The 25,593-nt window shown below is 51.7% G+C and overlaps 1 protein-coding gene across 1 annotated transcript; it reads left to right on the forward strand.

Moving 5' to 3' along the window:
• The first annotated feature begins 5,705 nt into the window (after positions 1–5,705).
• ZIC4 (Zic family member 4) lies at positions 5,706–25,082 on the forward strand. The gene is given in 9 exon segments (XM_069597313.1): positions 5,706–5,819; positions 5,821–5,841; positions 7,021–7,105; positions 13,040–13,657; positions 18,165–18,667; positions 19,356–19,503; positions 20,577–20,699; positions 23,470–23,617; positions 24,827–25,082. Coding segments are annotated over 9 exon segments (2,016 nt in total).
• Positions 25,083–25,593: the final 511 nt, after the last annotated feature.

The raw sequence follows: 25,593 nt of genomic DNA on the forward strand, positions 1-25,593 counted from the left end.
GAGGAATGTGAGCGCCGGAGCCGCGACTGCTCGCTCTCTCTCCGCCTCGCTCCGTACGCCCCTCCTCACTTCTCCACTAGCCCCTCGCCCTTTCTTTTCTCTCTCTCTCCTTTCTCTCAGGCTCGCCTCCTCGCTCCTTCACTCTCCTTTTTCCCCCTCTGCTTTTTGCAAAAAAAAAAGGGGGGGAGGGGGAGAAAAAAGAAAGAAAGAAAAAGCCAAAGAAAAGGCGCAAATCATGCACAATATTGTCTTTTGCGGTTTATCTTCCTGGGGAGAAACTTTCACCTCCTCAGCCGGGCGGTGAGCGCGAGACTGATAGCAGCAATCATTCCTGCAGATAAATGAATTGAAAGGACGACACCGTCCCCCCCTTGATGAATGGGAGCAGGGGGAGGCGTCACGTGCTGCTGACGCGGGCGCCCATTGGTGTGCCGGCACTCCCCCCGCCCGCAGCCGCCGCGCCAACGGAGGGCGCGCCGAGGCGCCGCGCGCCGTTCATTGGCCCGCCCGCCTCATCAATCCCAGGTATTGTAAAGCGCTTGACATCCCCTTTTGACAAACGGGGCTGCCAGGAGTAGCAACTTTTTTTTTTTTTTAGCCAAATTTTTCCCTCTTCTCATGCAAAAAAAATTTTGCCACTATTTCTTTTCCTTTTCGCGGTCATATTCATTCTCTCTGTTTTTATTCGTACCCCTCTCGCTCTCCACCTCTCTCTCTATCTTGTCCTTCTGCAAACCTGCTCTTAGCTGAGCGATTAGCGACTTCGGGCGTCTCCGAGAACAAGAGGCGGGGATGGGGCTGGTAAACACAGCTAAGGCACTTCCAGAATGTCCCGATTCAGCAACTTTCTTTTCTTTCTTTTCCCCTGTCCCCGCCTTGAAGAGAAGCAAAGGAGGCTTTTGTTATTTGGTCCTTTTGAAGTTTGCTTCCCTCTTGCTTCGTCCCCCTCCTGCTTATAATTTAAGATCGCGGGAGCACACAGACACTCCACTCTCTCTTCACAAGAAATGTTATTTCTCAGGATGAGCGGTTGCCTCGATTTTTCTCACTGTTATTAAATCAATCGGGCTTTTTGTGCCCTACCCACCACCACACCCCCCCCCCCCAGAAAAATAAAAACCTCAGGTGGATCAGAGCTCTAACTTTCCTGGTTGATGTCTGATTTTTGTTTTTGTTTTAAGCAAATTAAAAACATTATTGCCGATTTTCCTTTCCTGTGTTCTTTTCTTTTCTCCCTTTCCCCTAGTCTCCCTTGTCTGCCCCTCCCGCTAACCCCTCCCTCTGCACTCGTGTTCCCAACCCGGGCCCCTTTCATTCAGGTAAAACTGTAAATTTCCCAACGTGCCATTGTTCTTCAGGATTGCCCAGAGCTCCCTAGAAATCCCCGAATACTTTTTTTGGTATTTAAATCTCCGATAGATAGGACCAATGTAAATTTTGTGACATTCAAACCTTTTCTAGTTCACAAATCAGTCACCCTTGTCACAGTTATTGAAATTCCCCAACTCGCCACACCAGGACGGTGGAAAAAGCGGGCGCGGTCTTTGTTGCCGACCAGGCTTTTGATCGCCAGAGAAAATTTACTTACCTTCAGATGAGTGAGCAGAAAAAGAAATAACACTCCCTTTGATTTAGTTAGGAAAATGCAGACATTTGGATTCAGTGCAAACATACAACACTCGCTTGTTTTCGCGATGCGGCCCTCGATTAACCTGTCTTTGCCCAGCGCAAAGTCTATTCAACAACTGTGCGTAGTTGCTTTTTGTCCCGTCCACAAAGAGCCATTGACTATATATTAAAATGATTGTTGAAAGGTAGAGGAGTATGGCACTTAAAAGCAGGGGGAAAAAATCCCTGTGACTCAATCAATTAAGGCGAGCAACATTTATGCATTTCAAAAAATGCATGCAGTTACGGGGGTTGGGGGATGAAGGTTGCATTTCTCCGCAACTCTGTTTAAAACCCAGCAGCCCGGGCCGAGGGTTTAGCAGAAACGTCTGCATATTCATTAGGTCTAATTATTTTCTAGTAAGGAAAACACAAAAAGCCAAGAGTCGGAATCCTTCAATTTGCCCTTTGTTTCTAACTTCATTTGGCTTCTTTGCAGCTGAATCAGAGCCCTAAACTCTTTTCTCAGACAAAGAGACCTCAACTCATCCTTTCACAGGCGGCCGGTTAGGAAACTCACCAGTGCCTGGGCTAGAGGAAAATGAAAATGAATATTTTTGCCCAGCCGTCTGCTCAGGCTGCACTGGCTGCAGGAAGGCAGGGTCAGAGTCGGCCTCTCCTCCTTTCTGGTTTTCTGGTCTTTTCACCAACTAGACTCCTGCTTGGGGTTGGTGAGCTGAGCTGCTCTTTTCCTGGGTTCTCCCTCCTCAAAACTGTACTTCTGTTAGTTGGGATGATTTCCTGGTGTCTGAGGGAACCTGGCTGAGCATTTGAGCTTGTTGTGCTGGGAAACAGAAATTTGAGAAAGAAAGAAAAAAAAAATCAAATATTCAGTCCCCAGCAACAAGTCTGAGTGCAGCAGCCCCCAAATCCCCTGCCAACTTTGAGTAGAACTGGGATGCGGAATGGAGGCAAAGGGATTGAGGGTTTGTTTGTTTTAACTGCCATACACTTTGTTCAAAAAAGATATAGTGGAGCCACTCAGAGTCTTTTCTGTTTCCTGTAAGGGGAATTTGGACCCTGCCTCACGGTAGTCATAAAAATCTTATCTGCAAGGTGAAGTTTTCTCTAGAGGCTGTACTGCTTTCACCAGGGAGAACAAATATTGAACCCACCTCGCTTGCCTTTCAAAAAAAAAAAAAAGAAAGAAAAGAAAAAACAAGGGAGGGGAACTGAGGAGAGAAGGGTAGCGGTTGGGAGGGGGGAAGAGCGAAAATAATTCTTCAAAAAAGAAAAGTCAGTCCTCTCCTCTCCAGTCCGTGGAATATCCAAGGGGGACGTTGACAAGAGGGTATTTTTAGGAAACGCGTCCAAATATACAGAGTAAGAGTGAATGTGAGAGAGAGAAAAAAAAAAGTTGTGGGTTGTAGAAGTTATCAAGTGGGATTTGCGGCGCTCTCTGCAGGAAACGCAAGCGGCTCCAGTTCAAAGCCACATGCACCAACGTGACATATAAGCCATTAAAATATCATCCTGACGGCTCATTTCTGCTTCATCATACATTCCCTAACTGCTCCCCGAAAGCTGGAAAAGGAGAAATGAAAGATGACCGCCTCGCTGGAACCACAAAAGAGAGGCTTGGAGGGTTCTGTGGTCCCCCCTCCGCCACCCCAAAGTGATGTGCAGAAATGAGGCGATCCCGGCAACAGGTGGAGCAGGGTAAGTGCGTGAGTCCGGGGGGCAAGCTGACCGGACCTGTACCCCCAGCCGCGGGGTAGAACGCACCCTTATCTCGGCCATTGGCACCCAAACCCCTCTGGGGTAAAAGGCCCAGCTAGACGTTTTTCCCCATCCCCCGCACCTTAGCCCCCCAACTGTGGGTATAGGCCCCACCCCACTGACATTGAGGGGAGGAGGGGGCCCTTCCGCGGAGAGGCTACGCTGGGGATGAGTCCATCCCTTCTTCTCAGAGTGGGGTGGGCAAGGGGGTTGAATGGGGCTCCCACTGGCACTCGGACCAAGATCAGATCGTTGCCTGCCCGCCTTCCCTCCCTTCTTTGTAAATCGCCTGAGTGCCCCACCGTTGGCACCAGAAGGGGAGTCATGGCCCTGAGCTTCCCTCGACCCCAGGCCGGCGCAGGAGGGGGTACCCTGTAAGCAGCTTCTCCGTCCTGCCCCCTCCACCTCCACCCAGGACGGTGGGGAAGGACTTGGCTTCCCCTCTCCGGGGTCAAAGGAGCCGAGTTAGGCCGGCTGGCTGCAAGATGATGGAGCCTCTCCGACCCAACCTGCCGGGAGATGCCGGCTGGGTCAGCTGCGGGGCCCGCATCCTCGCCCTTGTGCGGTCTGGTCCTGCCTCGGGACGCTGACCGCTGGGATCCACTTTCTGCGCGCGGCCTCCCGTGGAATGGGGACTTGGCTTTCTTTCTCCCGGATGCGAACCAGGACTAGGACTAGCTCCCAAGGGAGAAGGCCGCAGCTATCTGGGGTTCTCGGCACTACCCTAGACATCTAGAGGCCCTAGAAATTAGGGACCAGTGGGGCGGGAACAGTCAGACTGTGAAAGAAATCTAGCACCGTTCCAAAGGTTTAATAGGAAAGTTTGGAGTTGATGAATAGTCCGTGGGGACAGCTGGGAGCCAGCGAGGTCTTAGGAATGGAGAAGGGGCGTTGGAGGGGCCGCAACTTGGCCTGCACCGTCTGCAGGAAACTCCCTTTGGACTTTAAGGTCATATTTCTACCCCTTTTCCGACAGCAATGGCCTCAGAGCGACCTGCGAAGAGGCACCACGTACCCTTCCACTTTAGCCGCCGGCAGCTTGGAGGCGGGGGGCGATTCAAAGGGAAGGTTCAATGTCCAGGCTGGTCCTTTAAGGGACCCACTAACGCAGATTCTATTCTGGGCACACGGAGGTCGCCCAGGCTTCAGCCCCCAGCTGGAAGAACCCTAGCTTTTCCCTCTAGGGAACAGAAGAATGAGCCAAGGCCGTCGCACAACTCAGCCTCGCAGCCCAACTTCCTGGCGCCTGAGGGCCCGACGGAGGGGAGCCCGGGAGGTGCCGGGTGCAGCTGGCGAGCGCAGACCGCGGGCAGAGGCCGGGAGCCGTTTCGCCTTTAGCCGGGACGCTCCTAGGCATCCTGCAGCCAACCCGCACCCCCCCCCCCCCCCGCTCTGCCCCCTGCTCTGCACCTGCCCCGCTGGCTGAGCTGTGGCCGAGAGGCGGGCATCCCTTTGCCGGAGTGCCTGCGGGGTAATCAGAGTGGAGCAGCGGGGAAGGCTCCGAGACTGAGGTCGCTGGCTTGGGAAGCAGGCTGAAGACGACCTCTGACCTTGGGCAGGAAACTCCCTTTGGATTTCACGACCCCACAACGTGCAGCCTTTGTGTTCCCCCGCAAAGAAAAATGATGCCTTTTGCCCGTACCCACTGGCCCCACTTTCGTGGCTCTCCCCTAACACGATGAATTACCGATGCTCATTGGCACCCCTTCCTTGTCTCAAGAGAAGAAAGGCAGATTCTAATAAGTTTCCAGGTTGTGCTCCCGGCTGGAGATTCAGTGCCCAGGCTGGGGTGAGGAGACAAGTCAGGAGCAACCATTTGGAGGAAACCAAGCCGAGAATTTTCAGGGCTTTTAGATCCCAGGGTTGGCAAGAATCTGAGGTCCAGGGGCCCAGGGACAGCTCCTAGATTCTCTTACCCCTCCTTCAGTGAGATGACTGGCTTGCTAAGTGGGGTCAGAGTTTGAACCAAAGGAGAAGATATTTACCCGGGTTCGGTGCACAGGCTGGTCATGGAGCTGCTACAGGAGCAGCCTAAGGTCGGTCCCAGTTGCCTGCCTGAAGTCCAGCCTCTGAAACATTTGTTTGTGTGCCTTTTAGTTTATAATGCACAAAGGACCGCCAGGACTGGGGGTAGAAGTGACCCAAGCCTCTCAAAGGGAGGGCTCGGGCAGCATTGTGGGTGGACAGAGGTCTCTAGGGAAACTCACACCCATTTCCCTCTGAAGCAAAAAAGTAAATTCTATTAGTTCCAACCAACCAGGACTTTTCCTGTGCCAGACATCCTGCCATGAGGAAATTTTAGAGCAAGGACTCCCAGCATGCCGCCCTTCTGTAGGAATGCGAAGTTGGGCTTCCTTTCTTTCCTGATCTGTGCGGGAAGGAGCTTATTACCTTTGGGGACAGATGCCTTTTGGTTAGAAAGAATTGAAAATAAATAAAACACTCTGGGAAAAGGTGAGTCTAACCCCCTACCCCCACCCCTCAGACTTGAACCTAGAAAAGAAGGGAGAGGGAAGGGTGAAAACACCTAAGCCAGTTCAAGCCCGGGTTGGGGATTGAAGGCTAGAGAAAGAGATCTTTGAGGACAGAGAACTGGAAAGCCTTTGAGATAGCAGAGCCCCACTTGGATTTGGCCTGTGGTTCAACAAGTTAAACAACTGCTTGTTCTGTGGGCTGGAGTGTCAAGACAGGCAGACGTCCTCATTGACAGAGAGCTTGCTGTGTTTGTCCAGCCTGAGAACTTTTCAATGACTGTTTGTCTTTCTAGTCCAAATTGAGGGTTGGGGCTGGGTGAATCGCCTGTTTGGCTGCTCCACTGCTTTCAACCTTGCCTGACAGATGCAAAGATTCCCCAGGATGGGTTTAAGTCTTTAAGATGGCCAAAGACTGGGTAGCTGTATCCACAAAGTGAATCTGATAAGGAATGCGAATATTTTGGGGGTGGGGTGGGTTATTTCTGAGCTTCTTGAGTAAAAAATGTGGACAGCCAGGACCAAATGATAGAAAACATCTCCCCGAAATCCGATGAATTTTACATGAACTTTGAAAAACCAACAGCTACGGCTTCCAAATGGGTGAGGAGGTGCAAGCCATATGCGGTTTAGGGATTCCACATCACCTTGGGCATAACAGGAGCTACGCACCTGCAAAAAACTCCCTCTCCTATCAGTTTCAACACTTACAACTCAATTTTAACCTGCTCACCTCCCAAAGGACACCCAGCCTGCCTTCTCACTAAACTTAATTAATTAATAAGTTTAAAGAAAATGATGGGGGCTTCTCAGATTTAAAAAATTTCAGTTTCTGGCATGAGACATGTTTGAACATTGGCTGATGGAAAGGGTGCGTAACTCTATTTGCAAAGAGACCCACAAATAAGTTACATATAAAAATCTAGTTGGAAAATGATGTTTTCTTAATATTTTTCATCACCCAGGATATATTATTTTGCTGTAAAGAGGGATAGTTCTCAGCAGAATTCTTTCACTTCCAAATTTGAAAATATTCAAAGAAACAATGAAAAGCTCTTCAGACCAGCACTTTCTTTCACTCATACATTCAGTCCACACAGCCTTGCCATACAAATGTGTTAGGAAATCATTTACCTAGTGACTGTCTTTTCTTCCCAAACAGGCTCAAAGTCAGAAAATGAGATCCAAGACTTCTTTGGTGATGAGGAAACGAATACGGCTTTACCGAAACGCCCTGAAAGAGTCGAGTAAGTTAGTATCCTCATTTGAATATTAGTGTGCTGAAGTTATTTTTTAAGTCGGAAGTAGGTTACTTTTGTATGTTTTTGTTGTTGATTTTTGGTTATGCTGGTTGTGAGTTTGGGGTGTTTCTTGAGTTTCAGTGAAACTTAAAACAACACCTTAGTGTTAGATGCATTTGCATACAAATCAACAACACAACTTTCCACCAGCAACCAGCTAATCCCCCTCAATGTCTACTCATCTGGACGTTCTAGAATTAATATTTGACGACTCTCTCATTGAAACAACAACCCCTGACCTTCTGCAGTTCCACTGTCACATTATTCTATGACATATTCATCTTGAATTCATTTCCGGACGATTTGATTGGAATGAGGTTTGACATGTATTGGCTTCCATGAAAGGAGCAGACTTTGATCTTGGTGATGGGGTTTACATGATATGCATCATCTTTACCAGGGACACCAGCCTTCTGCAATGTGGCAGCCACGATGTTCCCACAATGTGGTGTCTGAACGGGAAGTGACTGACAGCCGCTCTGTCAGGAATACCTTCATTGTGAAGAATTTAATTTAATATTCCATTTAGAATAAGCATATGATTTAGGGTTGAGAGTTTCCCCTTTCAGGCATCTAGTCTGCCTCATTTCAACTACACTACCAGCTGAGGTTGCTTCCAATACCAACAGCTGCCTTGTTGGTAGGAAAAGCAACCTTCTTAACAAAAGCTAAATGGACAACTTACGAAATGACTCTCTTCTATTATTTTGGGAGGATTTGATGGCAGAATTCTCTAGAGAAATGTGGTTATTATGTAAATTCCGTTGTTTTAATTCCTCAATGCTGTTCTGGAAGATCCTTTAACCATGTTTACTAATCATTTGTCAAAAGATGGTTTGTTTGGAAATTAAATTTTATCCAAGCATGTTTTCTTTCATAGGCACTTCCACTAATGATAATTAAACCCCAAACTTCCATAGCAGAGGGGAGGAGTATCTTCCTTTATCTTCACAATCCTGATAGATCTCACCTCCTCTTATACTGTGATCATGGACCCATAGAAGGCTTCAGGGGCTTAAGGTATTTTTCCCACCCTTAAGACTAGAGACAGCTTCTCACTCTAGGAATCTTGAATTCTGTCTGTGAATAACCTATGAAAGGATTTGCCCCCCTGCTTTGGGTGTGACCCTAGCTAGAAACAGAGAAGAAAAGATTAAACCAGTGACTCTGCAGACCGAGATGCAGAATATTCAGCCAACAAAGTTAATGCTTTGGCCAGGCTCTGTGCAGTGGCCCTCAGGTTTGGGGATCCTGGCTTTCAACATAACCTGCAAGAGATCATCACTTAGCATTGATGAAAAGATCAAAATAGAAAAAATAGCCCAGCTATTGACTGTACATCTCTCTCTCTTTTTTTTTCTCTCTAAGGAAGAGAAATTAGACCTTTGCCCACTTAAGCCAGTGATGTGAGGAGCTATGGCAGATGGTAGGGTCACCAAATATGTTTCTATCCAGCAGGACTAGAAAATCACTTTAATATGATGTTGCTTTATCATGGCTGGAGTAAACCATGCTTAGGGCATGATTCTGAGGTCTGGAAGGATGTTTGGAGTCTGGTGGTGGAACTTGCTCCGAACAGGCTCCTATGAAAATCCCCAGTGCTTCCTGAAACTCTGCTGAAGACCTCTGAGCTGCAGAATGTATCTTTTTTCCTTCTGTATATTAAGCAGAAATGTGGACTCAACAATGCTATACTCCCCATCATGGTTAGTGGACTGCTCCAGTCAAGCATTTGGTATTTGGGGTAAGTGTGGTGAGATAACTTTCTGAAAGAAAAATTCTGAGCATTACTGAGGGACACCACTACTCAACCTGCCCAATCAATAGTCAATGGAACCTGGAATCCTTGCTTCCTGGGTTCTGAAAGACTCAGAGAAAGAGATTTGAAAACTAAAATATGCCTCCCTGATTTCGGTGCCCCATCTGTCATCTGTGACTAGCTGGATACTGCTTTGGGGTTTATTTCAGAGAATCACCCTGAAGACCCTTATGTAATCACCCCAAATGTCCCTCTTTATAAATAATAGTGAGTAAAATGGATTTTTTCCCTCCCTATATCTATCCCTGGGGAAATGTCCCTCTGGGAGAATGCATGGTCCCATTCTGTGTTTAGCCAATCAAAGTGTGAACCAAGGCACTTGCAAAGATTAAGCAACCTTAGTGACCTTAGGTCAACTGACCCCTGACTTCTCAAGAAGCATCTACCCAGGATGCATCCAGATGTTTTCAGTGCTTCAAGAGAAGGCTGCATCTGGGAAGGAGCTCCATGGGGCCAAGTTACTGTCCATGAATTTGGCTGAATCAAATGCATCTGCCCTTTCACTATTGGCACAAAAAGTCATACACATGTTCAAAGCTTTTCAAGGGTAAAATTATTAAGAGACACTGTGTGGTATAGTTACAGTCAATGTATGTAAAACCTGGCTTCTTATCCCTGGCTTCTGTGGAAGTGCTTAGAATTCCAGGGGAAGAAGTATCCACAAACTTAGATGGTCAAAAGGGGGAAAAAAAAAAGCATCTTTATTTTCACCACCTTCTAATGGAATGTTATATGCTATGAGTGTGGGCAACAAACACAGGATTATTAAAGTCCACTAGCTTCACCAGGTTTCCAAAAGAGCCCACAACCAAAGACCAACCTGAATATTCCTGTTCTGTGCTGTTATTCAAAGCTTTTGACAAGGATGGGGTCACAGCGCCTATACTAAGTGGTTCCTCTTTGTGCAAATCAGTTTTAATGGAAGCCAAAGTAGATGGTTAGTTTGACGGACAACCTGAACATTAGGTTGTAGATCACCTACTTTGGGATGGGAAAGAAAATCTAATTATTTAATTGCTGGACTAGTGCATCAGTGCCCCTACACTTAGGCCTGAATGCTACAGGATGATCTAAGTTCTATGGTGATAAATGGTTAGGAGAAAGAGCCTTTGGGCCAGAGGTGCCAAAAAGGAAAACACTGGTTTTGTTTTTGGACTATGTTTTCAGAACCCGTCATGGGTTCGTGGGTTTGCCTAGACGACTGTTCCATTCAAAAGACACCTTCTCGGTGGGACGCCTTGAAACCAGCTCTTTGTGGAAGGGAAAATTGGGGGCGGGCATACGGAAAGGAGGCACCTGTGGGCAGAGGGGATAAAATCCGGCAAGGGAGAGTGTGGGAGAGGGTGAAATCTCGGGAAAGGAGACAAGTCGTCCGAGTCTAGCCTCAGCACTACTGGGTGGAAGCCCTTGGTTTCAGAGCAGAAGGGGTCCGGCTGTCAAACGCTCTCCTTCAGCTTCTTCTTTTTTTTGTAATGCTAACGCAGCATCTATTGGTAGCTTGCTTAAGCTCTTCCGGCCAGAGTAGCAGAAAGACCTGGACTTGTCAAAGCCGAGGGAAATCGTTGTGGAAGTTAATCCCTCACCAAATTGCGGCCCTAAGCAAGGAACAATGCATTAAATGAATAAAGTCTCAAAGACTCTGCCAACCATTATTCATAAGTTAATTATTTTAAAAAATTTAAAAGAAATCCTTCTTGACTGACCAGGAAATGTTTAAGAATAGTCCTTGCTGCTGAGGTTGGCTGAGACAACTCAGTCAACTCCATCAGGGTCCCCTGTAACATGTCCAAACTCCTCACCCCCTCCTAGGCGAGCCGGGTATTTTACCCAATCCTTAAAACTTCTCTTAAGTCTTTCACTGCTTTGAGGACGCTTTCTGTGGCCGCCGGGGAGGCCCGAGAGAACTTAGGTTGGCATTTTCGGCTACTGAGTGCAAGGCCGGCTTGAAGGCAAGCGGCCCTTTAAATCGCCGGGTGCTGCAGCCGGCCCCAACCGGTCGGCACAAACAAAGAACCGCTCCCCACCCTCCCTCCGCCCCCGTTGAGGCCTCACTCGGCTGGGCAGGGAATGAAGACTGAAGGCTTCTTCCACCGCCGACTTCCCACCCCAAGACAGCGGAACCCGCAGCCCGGGAGGGCGTCCGGGGAGAGGAGGCCGTGGCCGGCCGTGGCTCTCACAGCCCGGCCGGAAAACGTGCCCTTGGCTCTAGGAAAGCTAGTAGAGGACAGACTCCGACCGCGGGCAACAAGTGGCCTGAGGGCGCTCAGAGTGGAAGTGATTCTTAAGTCTCCTTTCCCAGGGGCTCCGTCTGGCGGCTGGGTACCTAGTTCAGGACCGCAAACGAAGCGAGGGAAGAGACCTGAGGTCGAGGACCCGCCCTCTTCGCTGCGCTCCCCTCGCCTTTGTCTTTGTGGCCCATTGACCCGCGGCTCGCTGTGATTTGCTTCGGGGAGGAAGGATCCTTAGGCCCTCTCCGGAGGGCGGCGTGGGTTCGAAACCAGCCTCTCCTAGGTCATCACCGTCTCTGGCCCATTCCTGGGGCTCGGTTCCGGGCCCGATTCTAGAGTCCGCCCGTCTCTAAGCGTTCCAGGCACCCGGGAAGAGGGGCCGACAAGGCTAAACGGGAAAAATATGGAGTGGAGTGAAGAGAGAGGAGGAACGGAGAAGAAAGGATCTAAGTAGGAAGGCGAAGTGTGGTCAGAAGGCTCGTGGAATTGAGAGCGAGAGCTGGAGAAAGAGCTAGAGAGAGAAAGCTGAGCGACACGAGCAAATTCGGAGAAAGCGAGAAAACAAAATTAGGGGCAAGGGCTGCTAGCCCGGGAGCTCCCCTGCTCTCGGCCTCCTAATCTGCAGCCGCCTTTCCTCCCAGGATCCCTGGCCCTCGCCTCCTCCCGACACCTGGGACCAGCTGCCGAAGCAGGCCGCAGTCCCCGCGCGCCGGCGGTGGCAGAGTTGGGGGCTCCGGGCCGCCAGGAGGACATGACGCACGTCGCAACGCCCCCTCCCCGAAATCTTGGTGACTAGAGGCAAAACCCAGCCTCGTTCGCTTCCGAGAGCGCGGAGGCCGAGCAGATCTGCCTAGCTTTCTGGAGCGAAGGGGGAGGGGGTTCGCGAATAGAGAAAAGAATCCGTGCCCGGGTCAAAGCGCATGAGCAGTAGGGGCGCGAGATGGGGGGTGGGGAGGGGAGCGCCAGCAGTTGTGACTCTGTACGTGTGTGTATGTGTGTGAGTCCCCCGTGCGGAGAGACCTGTCATCGCTGACGTCGGACCGGGCCGCGGGCCAATGGGCGACCTAGGCGATTGTTCCTCTCGGCGGGCCCGGGCCACGGCCCCGAATCTCTATTCACTTCCTCACGCGCCCCGCTGCTGCCTCTGTAGTGTAAGGGATTTCAAGTAGACATTAAAGACCGAAAGAGAGAGGAAGGAAAAAAAAAAGTCACAACCCAAAACTTGGGGGGCGGGGGGGGGAGAACTTTGCAGAAGTTGTTTGTGATTGTTCTCTCCCCTCCGCGCTTTTAGGTGACGGTGGCGTGAGTGCCCCGACCCAAGGAGCTCCAGGGAGCCCCGGCCTGGATGCAGCAAGCCTCCTTCTCTCAGCCGATCTGGGCGCTAAAATTCGTATATATGGCCGGGGAGCTTGGGCACCACCGCCACTTACAACATCGCCACTTCTCCCACCTCCACTCCCCCGGGGAGCTGACCGCCAAAGCGCACTCGGAGCGGCCGGTCGGACCCCTTTGGAGCAGAGCCCGGGGACCCCCAGCAACCCACAGACTCAGCTTTGCGCACCCCACTACCCCTTCCATCTACCCCGCCGCCACAATCACTCTCCTGCTCGTGAAGCCGCAGGGGGCTCTACGAAACAGCCGCCCAGCCGAACCGCGGTGGCGGCGCTTGCCCCGCGTTGTCCACCCAGGTCGCAACCGCTGCCATCTGACTCTCGGTCCCGGCGTTGACCGCAGAGGCCGTGGTGTGGCTGGGCTGGGCCTGCCCCCTGGGGCCCGGTAGAACGCTCAGCCCACGCCACACGTTCTCATTCGCACTATTTGTCTCAACAACAGGTAGCAGTTCCGGACACCATGGCCCCCAGCTCGCTGCCGCCTCCAGCCCCTCGGTGTTCCCGGGCCTTCACGAGCAGCCTCCCCAAGCCTCCCCTAGCGGCGCTCTGAATGGACTCCTGCGTCTGGGGCTCCCCGGAGACATGTACGCGCGACCTGAACCCTTCCCGCCGGGACCTGTGTCCCGCAGCGACGCCCTGGCAGCTGCCGCAGCCCTGCACAGCTACGGGGGCATGAACCTGACCATGAACCTCGCCGCGCCGCACGGTCCCGGCGCCTTCTTCCGCTACATGCGCCAGCCCATCAAACAGGAGCTCATCTGCCAGTGGCTGGCGGCCGACGGCCCCATGCCCCCGCGCCTTTGCTCCAAAACTTTCAGCACCATGCACGAGTTGGTCACGCACGTCACCGTGGAGCACGTCGGAGGCCCTGAGCAGGCCAACCACATCTGCTTCTGGGAGGAGTGTCCGCGCCAGGGCAAGCCCTTTAAAGCCAAATACAAACTTGTAAATCACATCCGCGTGCACACGGGCGAGAAGCCCTTCCCCTGTCCTTTCCCGGGGTGTGGGAAAGTCTTTGCTAGATCAGAAAATCTCAAAATACACAAAAGAACTCACACAGGTCAGTATTCGGCACTGTCTGTTTCGTGCGGACCTTCTGGGGGAAAAGGGGCCTTCGAGCTGGATTTCCTCAAGTTCCACCTGGGGGGAGGAGGAATATTTTGGTGTTTCCATGAGCCACGTTCATAAAATATTAATTATGCCCTTCTATTAGAATCGCAGAAGTTTCCCGAGGCTGTGTGTGGGAAGGATAGTGTGAGATTTCTGCTGGGCCGGGGGTGGGGGGTGGGGGGGAGGGTGCTTGAGTTTCTGTGTGTGCAAATGTGTGGTCCCTGCTTATCGAGTTTTATATTAAGGTATTTTGAAGGGCACTGTTCATCAGAGTCGTAAAGACTTAGGAACAATTTGTTTTCCTGGTCCCTTTGGAATTGTGTGGGGAGTACTCTCCAGTGGTCAGCCTGACAACCTGACTGCCACCTGGACTGAAAGCTCACCAGGCCCTTGGTGCCTTCTTTAGGATTTGGGAGTCTCATGGGCTAACTTTGCCTCTAGTTTGAAGCCTTGGCCACCCATACTCCGGATGTTTCACAGACCCTTTTGCTTTAGCAGAGACCCAAGGAGACTCATCTGCCTTAAATGTCATTTACTGAGCTGTTAAGTGAGATGGGGACATGTGTCAACAACATCTGTTAGTTCTAGTTAACGGAAAGAAAAGGAGCGAGCTCAAGAGCCTGAAAAGTTGAACTCCACTGGCCAGAAGCATCTCTAATTAATGCAACTGCAAGGAGAAAGTTTTCACACTTCCCAGAAAAGCCTGTGAAGTTATATTAATTAGTTTAGCAGCCAGTGTTTTCGCTCTCCTTAGCTAGGGTTTTCTTCTCTTGCTTCCTCAAAGTTTATGAAGTCAACATCTACCCTCCTCCATTTTGGGGGCCGGAGAAAGGCACGTATGGGAGAGACAGAAAGGATGAAATAAGTTTCAGCTTAGTGCCCCTTTCTACTCCCTGGCACTCTGACTTACCTCTATTCTTGGTGGAAACATCAGCAATTATCAAAGAATTCCCCCAAGCAGGCACTACCCAGGAAGAAAAGCTTGCTAAGATCCCACTTTCTCCCCCCAAACCCTGCAGCTTTGGGGAAGGTCTTCGTCAGAACACTGGCACACTCGGAGGCAAGAAAAGTCCACTGTTAGTCTCCTACTTTATTTCCGGAAACGTACGGTTTATCCGAGCCGTTTCCAGGATCCACCCCCCCGCCACAATCTCTTGCAAGAGTTTGTTCCCCGCCCCCTCCGATTTTTATCCAGGGGAAGAAGGAGAGAAGTGAGACCCAGATCGCCGCCCTCAGGCTAGCTATTCTTGGAGCTGGCGACCCGCACCGGGAAGGTAGACTCGAGTCCTGAGCCAGAGAAGGAACTCATTTTTAATGACAGGGGGTTTTAAACAAACAAACTTTTACTGCTCTTTGCCGGCCTACTGTTTGAAGTCCGTGAAGCAGAAAATGGTTAAATTCTCAGTGCAATCGACCTACAGCAGAGAAGCAAGTTCAGTGCGCCCGAGCTGGCTCAGGTTTGCGTCTATTCAGAACACAATTCTAAGTGCATCCTTTCCCTTTCTACTGGCAGTCCTGATTTATTGTCAAAGAGTTAAAAATTTTTTTCTTTACAGAGCTTCTGCCTTGGCGTTTCCCTCAAACCCTCCTCCTAAGTAATGAAAAGAGGAGAAACAACAACACCACCAAAATGTTTCTGAAATGGCAATAGACCTCACTACAAATTATTCATGAAGACAGTTCTCGATTCAACAGGAAAATAATTGCCTTTTCAAATATTAATGGCGTTTCATTTCCTTGAGTCGCGGAAGCGGCAATCAGGAGCCGCTTTCTTGGGAGTTGAGATTTTCTCGGATCCGAATGCCGGGCCCGGCTTCAGAAGCAGCGGCTCCGAGCCCACTCCGAAAGCTTTCTCTTCGCGGTGGTCACAGCGATCTCGGAACAATGGTGCTGCCGCGAGGGAGACTCGGGCCGGCTGCCCGGCGCCCTTCCCCGGATCCCTGGGCCGGTGGCTCGCCCTACTTTCCCAGGCTAACGGTAGAGGGAGGCAGGGCTGGGATCCAAGGCAGAGAAGAGACCACGCCGGGGCTGATGCTCGGCAGGCCGGCCAGCCACAAATGCGAGAAAATGGCGCGAGCCGAACCGCCCCGCCGCTGCCCAACTTTGTCGGCGGGCCTGGCGCCGGGCCGGGGAAGGAGGGCTCTCTCGGCGGCTGAGCCTCTGGGAGGAGACTGCCGGCCTTTCAGGACTCAGCCTCAGGCCCAGGCTGCTCTGGGCGGGCTGCAGGACCCCGGCCCAACCCTGCTTCCCCACATCTATCCACCCACCCACCCAGGGCGCAGCGCCCAGATCTGGTGGGAGGGAGAGGGCGGGAGGCTGCGTGTTGGGTGTAGGGGCGGGGTAGGATGGGGTGTGCAGAGTTAGGCGAGGAGTCCGGGGCTCCTCCTGCTGCTGGGGAGAGGCCGGGAGGACGCCGGGGCGCAGCCTCACCTGGCCTCCCCTGGGCCTGCGAACTACCAGCCTGCCCGTATCACCTTCAGTGCCCTGCTTTTTTCGCCTCAGTACCTCGTCTGGGACGAAATCATTGTTTCTGTTTTACGTGAATGTTCAACAAAGTGCTCACAAGATGGGTTGGGGAGGGAAGCAATATTGGGGGTTGCAATCAACCTCAAATTCTATTTCTCCTCTGTTGTCTTAGCAAATCTTGCTTTCTTTTGCAGGCTCTGAATTACATGGTTTTTGTAAGTGATCTTAGAAGGAAAAGATGGAAGAAAGGGAGGAAGAAAAGTTTTAGTTTTGCAGATGCTAACAGGGAGCAGAAGGGAGAAAAGGAGAGGCATATCGGGACACTGGTTTATTCTGCATCGTTCTACTTTAAAAAAAATAAAATTATACAAGTGTGCCGAGAAACGGCAGACGCCAGCACTGTCCAGTGTTTCCACTGAACTAACAATACTCCTGCAGTGTGAACTCACAGCGGCCGCGCGGTGAGGGGGCCCTGGGCTTCTAACCCGCTGCCTGGCGGAGGCGAGGGTTGTACGCAAACCTCTGGTTCAGCCTAAGCCCACGGGATTCGGGAACAGGGGCTTTGTTTATTCAAACCTGCCCCAAAGCACTCATCTCTCCTGGAAGCGGCGGGAGAAGGACCACAAAGGCAAACAGTCCTCCAGCCGTGCATCTCTTCCTCCTTAGTCAGACGCTTGGTAGCCTCTCCCTCAACCCAGGGAGCCCGACAGCCTCTATTTGTTTAAAGCGCCCGGACATTTCTTCCCCTCCTTCCCGCAGCATCTGCAGCTCCAGCAGAAACCTGGGCTTCCGGATTCTTGGGGTCCTTTCCTCCCCCAGACGCTAGCGAATCCAGCGGGCTGTGAGCTCCCAGACTGGGGCTCGATTCGCGGCCAGTATTTCCACCCTAACGCGCTCTCGCGCCTTCCCGCGGCTCTACAGGGCATCGCACCGCGGAGCAGGCTGAGCCCTCCCGGGTCTACCCTGGCTGCCCGCTTGCCCTCCGGTCCACCAAGCCAGGCCTGGCCTGACCGCAGCAGCTGCGCTCATCCTGAAGCCGCCGCGACCAAGGGTGGGATTACTGGAGAGGCCATAGATCCTGCTTGGCCCGCGCAGAATCTGCCTTGCTGGTTTCTCTGCTCAGGCCCGGGAGACCGGACCGTGGGCCGTGGGTGGTCTGTGGAGGTTGCTCGACCTCTCACAGTCAGTTTGGACTGGGAGAGACGGCTGCCCGAGGCACAGTTTCCAGGAGGCCGCTGGAGCAGCGTAATAAAATATTATTGCCTGCGCGCGTATCTGGAGGGATCCGGGACAGTTTAGGCAAGATTTGAAGAATGCTGCTAAATGTTTGCCCTCGGGGGGTAAAGGGGAAGGGGGAGGGGGCTCCATTTCCCGTAAAAATCGCGTCTGAAGTGAATCATTTCTCAGAATACCTTTCCCTGCAACACGAGTCCACATTAGGCACACGCCGTGTGCATCAGCTGCGCATCCTGAAATTATTCCATCGTCTTGGCGTTTGCACAAAACCTACTTTAGGAAACAATGTGGGCCAGGACTGGATGTGTGAGGGGTGGACCACTGGGCGGGGAGCAGGGGGCGAGCAGAGACGCTTGGCTGGAACAGCAACTTTAAATTGAGCAGATGCGAGCTCCTCAGTCAACTCTATTCTCCGGGCAAAGGTGCTTCTGGCTCCGAGTAGAGAAAATTTGGAGGAAAACAACCGGAGTGGATCGGGATGTTCCAAGGAAGGCAACTCGACTAAGATGGAGCCTTTGTCGCTCCTCCTCCCTCCCCTCCCCCCAGGCCCAGGCGGGAGAGGGGGAGGGCTGGAGGCTTGCAGGAGAGCTCAGGGGGCGCGCTCCGAGTGGGGGGAAGGGGGTGCCGGGCCTGCTGCACTGGGGAAAAAGGTTTCTGAATTTTTTGGTGTGGCCCTCTTCCCCAAAATGGAAGAGAAACTGGGAAAGGGTAACGATGTTACCCACGCGCACTAATGTCTCTGTTGTCTCCACCAGGGGAGAAGCCCTTCAGGTGCGAGTTCGAGGGCTGCGAACGGCGCTTTGCCAACAGCAGCGACCGCAAGAAGCACTCGCACGTTCACACGAGTGACAAGCCCTACACGTGCAAAGTGCGCGGCTGCGACAAGTGCTACACGCACCCCAGCTCGCTGCGCAAGCACATGAAAGTGCACGGGCGCTCGCCGCCGCCGCCCAGCTCTGGCTACGACTCAGCCACGCCGTCTGCCCTCGTGTCGCCCTCGTCGGACTTCGGTCGCGAGCCCCCGGCGGCCTCCTCGGCGGCGGTGGCGGCGCGGGGCGCCGACCTGAGCGAATGGTACGTGTGTCAGGGCGCGGGCCCCGCAGCGGCTGCCCCCGCGGCGCCCCCAAGCCCCGCGCCACCGCTTGGCCCAGCCGCTATCGCCGCCGCCGCCGCCTGTGCTAAGGTTGCTGCTGTGGGTGCTGCTTCCGCGTCCACTGACTGGCAGGTGCAGGTTGGGTTACTGGGGCTTGAAGAGAGAGTGAGGAAGTCAGCGAGGGAAGCAGGGAGGGAAGGTGGTCACCATTAATAGGGGGTAGAGCTCACCGAATCTGCCGAAATAATGTACATTGTCTCAAAATATCTATATGGTACCCACATGGATTCTGCAGTCACATCCAGCACCCTATCCACCCACCCAGATGCCCTCGACTGTGTTGCGTGAAGCCAGGGTTGGGGTAAGGTAAATAGAGAAAGAGGCAGAAGGTTAAACAAACAAACAAACATCTTAGGAGAGTTTCTGCGCAATCTTGGCAACTGCAGGTGGCAAAAGTAAGCCCTGTGTGGTTCACAGAATGGGAAATGTTTTCCTCGAGGCCTGGGCCTCTCCAACTGCGACCCTTTCTCCCTTCCCAGTTTCCAGTCGGAGCCTCCTCGGAATTCCTACGCGGGAAGATGGCAGAGGAAACTCATGAGCCATTATCTTCCCTCCTGTTTTCTTCCTCTTTTGCCTCCCTACACTTCCCCTCCCCCTGCTGTTCAAGTCCCAGATCGAAAATTTTCCAGCCACTTCTGTAAAGGACACGATAGGGAAGTGGGGGGTAGGGGTGTGGGAGCGGGAGGTTAAGCACCTTCCCTGCGGACTATATGCCCCTCCTCCAAAGACTGGCCCAGGCACACTGTCTGCGGACTTGTCTGCGGCTGCGGTATGCATTATATACCGGGGGTAGGAAAGAAGTCCCAACACAGGAAATACAAAAGAGTGTGCTAAAGGGGCTTTGGGATTCAATGCTCTGAGGACTCCACAGACCAGTCACGCTGTCCTCACGTCCCACCTTGGTCCAGGAGCTGCCTGTGGAATCTTGCGGGTGCTTGGCGGTTTGGGATGCAGAGTGGACCAATGACGTCACTGAGCCTAGGCCTCCACAGCAAAGGGATCCCGCCTAGGCGACAGTGTCTGGGTGAATCGCAGCAATTCTGTGATGGTCTTTGTCAAAAATCACACAATGTTGGTTTTGTTTAAAAAGGGGCGGGAGGGGACGCGTGGGACAAGAGACAAACTGCAAGAATAAATATTTTGAAGGCAAACACCCAATGGGTCTAGATTGAATGTGTATTTGATGTGCTGGGTACCAAATCCCCTGAAAAAGAACCAGATGTTGGGGGCAGGGAAAAGGAAAAGTCTGCAATTGTTGCCAAGGGGGAGGAAAGATCAGGGCCTGGTTCCCAATCAGTTACCCTCTGAAGGGAAGGATGGTGCTGCCTCAAAATTCTTGCCAAGATTTGGGGGGAGGGGCAGATAAAAAAGACAGGGAAAAGTTTTGGTAGACCCATCCCAGGCCTTTAAGAATTTGGAGATAAGTAGAGGTGTGATACTCCTACCTATGGGGAACCCCCAAAGAGCTCAGTTAAAAAGCTGGACACAGCAAACCAGCCCAGATTCTCCCACTCTGTTGGCTTTTCTTCTGTTCTTCCTCTTCAGACACCATTGGAAGACTGTCACTCCTGCCCCATCGCCATACACGTCCATCAGATAAATAACGTCCTAACTGGAGAGGGACTGTTTCCATTAGCTCTAATAAAAACCAGAATCTTCCAAATACATCTCTAGTGAATCCGCCCTTGTGGAAGGGGCTCTGCAGTCCTCTTCCCACCCTGCCCCCACTACAACAGGGCCCAGAGGCCGTCTGGCCAAGGGCTGGAGGTCGGCTGCAAAGGGTTCTCTCCCATCCAGCAATTCCCGCCCCGCCGCCAAGGTGCAGGGGACATCTGGGGAACTTGCTTCTTCTGAAGATGTTAAAAAATGTCCCAGTCTCCAAAGAGGACTCCTTTCTTTCTCTTGCTTTTCTAGGCCCCATTTTTCCTTCCACCCCCATGCAAAATAATGAAATAAAATAAAAAATGCGTAGTCGATCACTAATCGCCTTTAATTTTTCATTTGCTTGTTACAGATGTCCACCGCGTTGCTCGCAAGGTAATCTCGCCCGGCGCAGCTGAGCGCCCGCATCTCGCGCCTGCGACATCAAAGGGGCCGCGCACAAAGCAATGTTTCTTCGCCACGGTGCATCTTCATGGTAAGTTAGGATTTCTATGGCAATGGGCAAGTCGCACTGAAATCCTGAAAGGCCGAGCCTGGAGCCCGTCCAGGCTTTTCATTAAGGACATAATATTTACGTCTAACAGGCCTTTTTTCTTGTGTATACAAGTATATATTTTTGTTTGACGCGGACTAAATCATTTTCATTTAATTTCCGGTAAACAAAACCCACGCGAATGGGCACTTGTTCCCGATCATAATAAAAATGGATAATAATGTGAGGGAAGAAAAGGGCCGCTTGAATCGCCGCTCAGCCCCCTTTGTTTCTGCTTTCTGCGGTGATCAGAGGGCGCATTTGGGTTTGATGGCGAGTTTCTAAAGGCGAGGAAATGGTTTGTAAGAGGGGAAAGAAAAGGAGAAAGGTCTAATCAAACTCGGGTTGTTCAAAGAGTCGGGTTTTGGGGTTGAAAGTGTGAGTTTGACGATGCATCAGCATGCTGCGTTAGGCTCGCCATGGAAATACGCGCGGGGAGCGGCCGCTTCAAAGGCGGCACACTTCACTGCAGACACTCTATTAAGATACATTTGCGCTGACCTTTGCTTTCACGCCATTTAATACTGTCACTGTGCTCTCCAGTATATACTTCCTCCTTAGGACCTGCCTCGCCAGCGTTTAGGGGTTCACCTTGCACTCTGATGCGGGGGAGGGGCGCTTGACACCAGGGACGCTTTCAGGAAAGGGAGGAGCCGGACTCCGTGCATCTTGACTGCGCCCTGAAGAGGCTCCAGGGTCAGGAGTAAATAACTTTAGGGCAAGCTCGGAAGCTTAACAAATGAGCATCCCCAGCTCGGTTTTGTGCCAAGCAGCTCTCCGCCTCTGGAGCAGGTTGGAGGCCTGAATTTAAATGGGACTTTGGGGAAGGAGCAGGAACCGCCCTGGATGAGTCTGGGGAGTTCAGACTGTGCCTTTGGGACATTTCACCCTGGCCCCCAGCACAGCTGATTCGGCCTCTCTGTCCGAGAAGTTTCTCACACACACCCAAACTTGTTTCTCCCCAGGGTGGGTGGTAGGGAACCCCTCAGGCCTGGCTGGCCTGGGCACAGATTCAAGAGCCCAAGGCCAAGGGGATAGGGAAGATGGAAGGAAAGTTAGAAGTCCATGTTCTCTTAATTGTCTTGTTGTTTATTTTATCCAAGTACCCCAGTGAATAGGGGAAAAATAAACACGGTGGAAAAAAAAATCAAACAGTGGAGTCTTCTTTAGTGCCAGTCCTTGTGGCTGAATAAAAAGGATGGTCCGCTTTCTATTCAGCTGAGAAATCTTTGAAGTGGGAGTTATTATCTGAGACATTCCTCCTTGTCGTCCTAACAACGCTGATGAAACGTAAAAGGTTCTTTGTCAGCGATTTGTTCTCCTCTCTGTCAAACTCCCTCTGCCCCCGTTAGTTTCAAACCGTTTCTAAAGAGATAAAATCTAACTTCTTAAAAAAAAAAATACATGCACACTACACTAACTGGTAACTTAGGGCTAAGTCCTGCCAAAGGGAAAACAAAAGCATTGCAGCGACATCAGGTCCAGAGCCTGTGGAGGTGTGCAGATGTTGAGGGGGCTCTTTGCCCAGGCTCTGGGACACGAGGGAAAGAATGCAGAGACAGTGCAGGCAGAGGGTAGACACCCTAAGCCCACACTGTGGGTCTGCTTCTCTCTTTGCTGCTCTGCACTCAATCAGTCCAAGTCAGGTCACCTGGGGACCCCTCAAGCTCCCACTATTCTTGTTCCCTGTCCTTGGAACCTAAAGCTGCGGCGGAGCAATTGTTCATATTTCCTGCTCCTTCAAAGACAATCTCAGCTAAAAATAGACCCATTGTGTGTTTCTTCCACTAGCAGCTATCAGCAAGCCCTTTCTGCCATTAGTAGAAAGAAGAGGGGCTTGAGGGAGAGAGACATTTTTATAATTTCCTGTTTTCTTCAGCATCTTGGCAATTGGAGTTCAGAAGGTCGTGGACCCCAAAGTGCATGCAAACGTCCCGCTCCCCCATCCACATGTGCAGTCCTTCATTTCATATTGTGCCCAGGAAAAAGAGAGAAACTTTTACCCAGTCCAGCTTTCCGCAGACATTTTCATGTGGTTTTAAAGGTGTTTTACAAAAAGGAGGATGTTCCAGCCTCCCTACCCCCGTGTGTGCTGACTAAATGGTTTGTAAAGAAGTTTCCCCAAGCTGTAACCCATGCTGTTATTATAGTTGCTACAAAATGTTGTCTCTTATATTGATTTTTATTTGTTTACTGAAGGTCCCCACATGTTTGTTTATATTGCTAATTTATGGGAAAATGTAATGATTGTAATGAATGTGAATTATACAGACAGGCAAATGTTTTGTGATCGTAATTTACTCACGCAAGAAAGCCTGGCTGAAACCTTAGACTATTTGGTACCCTCTCTACCCACACTGTTAGTGATTTATCATCTGTCCCCTTAGCATCCTTAAATTATGAACTAACTTGAAAGGAAAAAAGTTGTTATGTATTTCACTGAAAGTGATTGTTGAATGAAAATATAGTTGAAACCTGTGGTTTAATCTGCTGTAAATATGTAAAAATGAATTAAACCCGTGATTCCTTTTCCCTCCAAAGATTTTTGTGTACATGGAGATACACTTCCCTATTTTCTTTGGAAATAAACGATGTGATGTTCCCCTTTCCCTTTGAAATTCGAGTGTCCTGTTATTGCTTCGTCGTCTTGGGGAGATTTGGGGCCCGCCCAGCAGCATCCCTCCTTTTCCCTGCCATCCGTCACGACTTCCAGATACATCTCCAAAGTCTTGTCGTTCGGAGCAGCAAAAACAGAAGGACCCACCAAAGCAGCCCTTCTTAAAGAAGACTTCTCTCGCCCCCAATTTCACCCCAGTAACATTGGCACTCATTAACTGGTTTCCATCGCGGAAGGGGAAAAGGTAGGCCGATGCTTTCAGTGTGTTCCTGGCAGGGGCTGTCTTGCAATTGTACCACAACTTCTCACAAACCACCTCTAACTTCCTAGAGAGATGACTGGTACCTGGCAGGAATAAAACAAAGAAAAAGAGAGGGCAGGCTGCCTCCAAGTCTTCCTTAAGCCCCGATGGGGCTTCCCTGGTGGCTCAGACGGTAAAGAATCCTCCTGCAATGCGGGAGAAGTGGGTTCGATCCCTGGGTTGAGAAGATCCCCTGGAGGATGGGATGGTAACCCAATCGAGTATTCTTGCTTGGGAAATCCCATGAACAGAGGAGCCTAGCGGGCTACAGTCCACGGGGGTCGCAAAGCTGGACACGACCGAGTAACTAAGCAGCGCAGCACAGAACATAAACCCTTGTGAGGGTACTTCGAGTACAGTTGCCCGCAGGAGTCTTCCCAGCGGACGTCATTCCCCTGAGAGTAGCCGGCGCTCAGACCGTTCACCTCCCCGAAGATTGTGTGGCTACAGCCCACAGGACTCTTCTCTGATCCCCAATTGGGAGGTTGGGATTCACTGAGTTTTAGCATCTGATGGAGAAGCTACTATCCCGTCCGGCCACTGGATAAATTATTTCAGATATATCAGTACCACCTGAACCACCAGAGCCTTCTTCCTCCCTCCCCTGCGGTCACGGAACCTCTGGTCACCCGCGTGCCTTGCTCCTTCCCTCCTAACGCGCAAGCACAGCATCCGTCGGACCCCTTCCTGATGAAAGAGAAATTAGGTTTCGCGGGCCTGGCTGGGGCTTGAGATGAGCTGAGTGAGTGGGACGACAACGGCTCTTGGGGTCTGGCTGTTCCCTTCGAGAACACCTTGAGAGAACCAACTCGTAGGGCTAGGGTGGCAGGCCTGCAGAGAAGGTTGCGGGAGGGACCCCGGCGCGCAAAGGTGCCAGGGCGACACGCGAGTGTGGAAAGACAGCCCCGAGGGAACGGCGCCTGGAACAGCCGCGACACGTCGCAGTCAGTGGGCGACGCAGGGGAAGAGGTTCCTGGACTTTAGTCCTGGGGTGAGCGCCCCCTCCCGTCCTTCTCGCGGAAAGGTCCCCCTCCTCCGGCTCTGGGCCGAGGTAAAGCCTCTCCAGCTGTTTGGATCTCTGCGCCCTGCCCCTGTGGGAGAGGGCACTCAGTAAAACCGGTTCACCGACGGAATCCTTGTTGGGGGAACAAGTGAGTATGAGAAAGGCCCGGGGCACCCTGGGCCTGGTCCCCTGCCTGGATTCCCCACGGCCGCCAGAGGAGACCACGGACCTTCCAGCTACGCCTCCCTAATCCCGCCCCGGACCACGCTGTGCCCGCGGGGTCGCCGGGGGAGTCGTAGCCCAGCCTTCCCTCGGAGCCGAGAGGAGATGTGGAGAGGGCAGCTGCCCTTGCCCCCATCTCCCCCACCCCTCCACGCGGGTCTCTGGCGGAAAACCCGAGATTGAACCGGCCAGGTTCGAGAGGGAAGGAGAGGACAAGGGCAAGTGTGCTGGGGCACCTGCGTGCCGCTGCCCCTAAGAGTGCTCGGGTTTCCTTGGGAGAAAGGCTATTTTTGGCAGAAAAGTTGAATGGTGTGACCTTTGGCAGAGGGGTGGTCACTGGTGCCCGAGTGCCCCTGGCTAGTTCACCCTAGAGAAAATCTTGAGGGAAGTTGCCCACCTCCTATCCTACACTGGGTGCCTCGAAAGAAGATTGGGGACGCCTTAGCCTCTTCGCTACTTCCAATGCGAGCACCAACTGGAAAGTGCGAGTAAGAGGGGAAGACTGGCTAGGCTTGTCCACCCGTGGCCCTGTGCTTCAGTTTCCTTGTCTGCTGAAAGAGAATTTCCAAGAATTGTCTTCACAAGTTTGCCTGGAGCAGTAAATAGGATAATCCTTGAAACCATTTAGAGTGTAGGTGTCAAGTGCTTGTTGTTGACATTGTTGTTATTAGGCCCACTTACAAGACTCCATCTT

The sequence above is a fragment of the Ovis canadensis genome, chromosome 1, assembly GCF_042477335.2.
Source record: "Ovis canadensis isolate MfBH-ARS-UI-01 breed Bighorn chromosome 1, ARS-UI_OviCan_v2, whole genome shotgun sequence".
Taxonomy (NCBI): domain Eukaryota; kingdom Metazoa; phylum Chordata; class Mammalia; order Artiodactyla; family Bovidae; genus Ovis; species Ovis canadensis.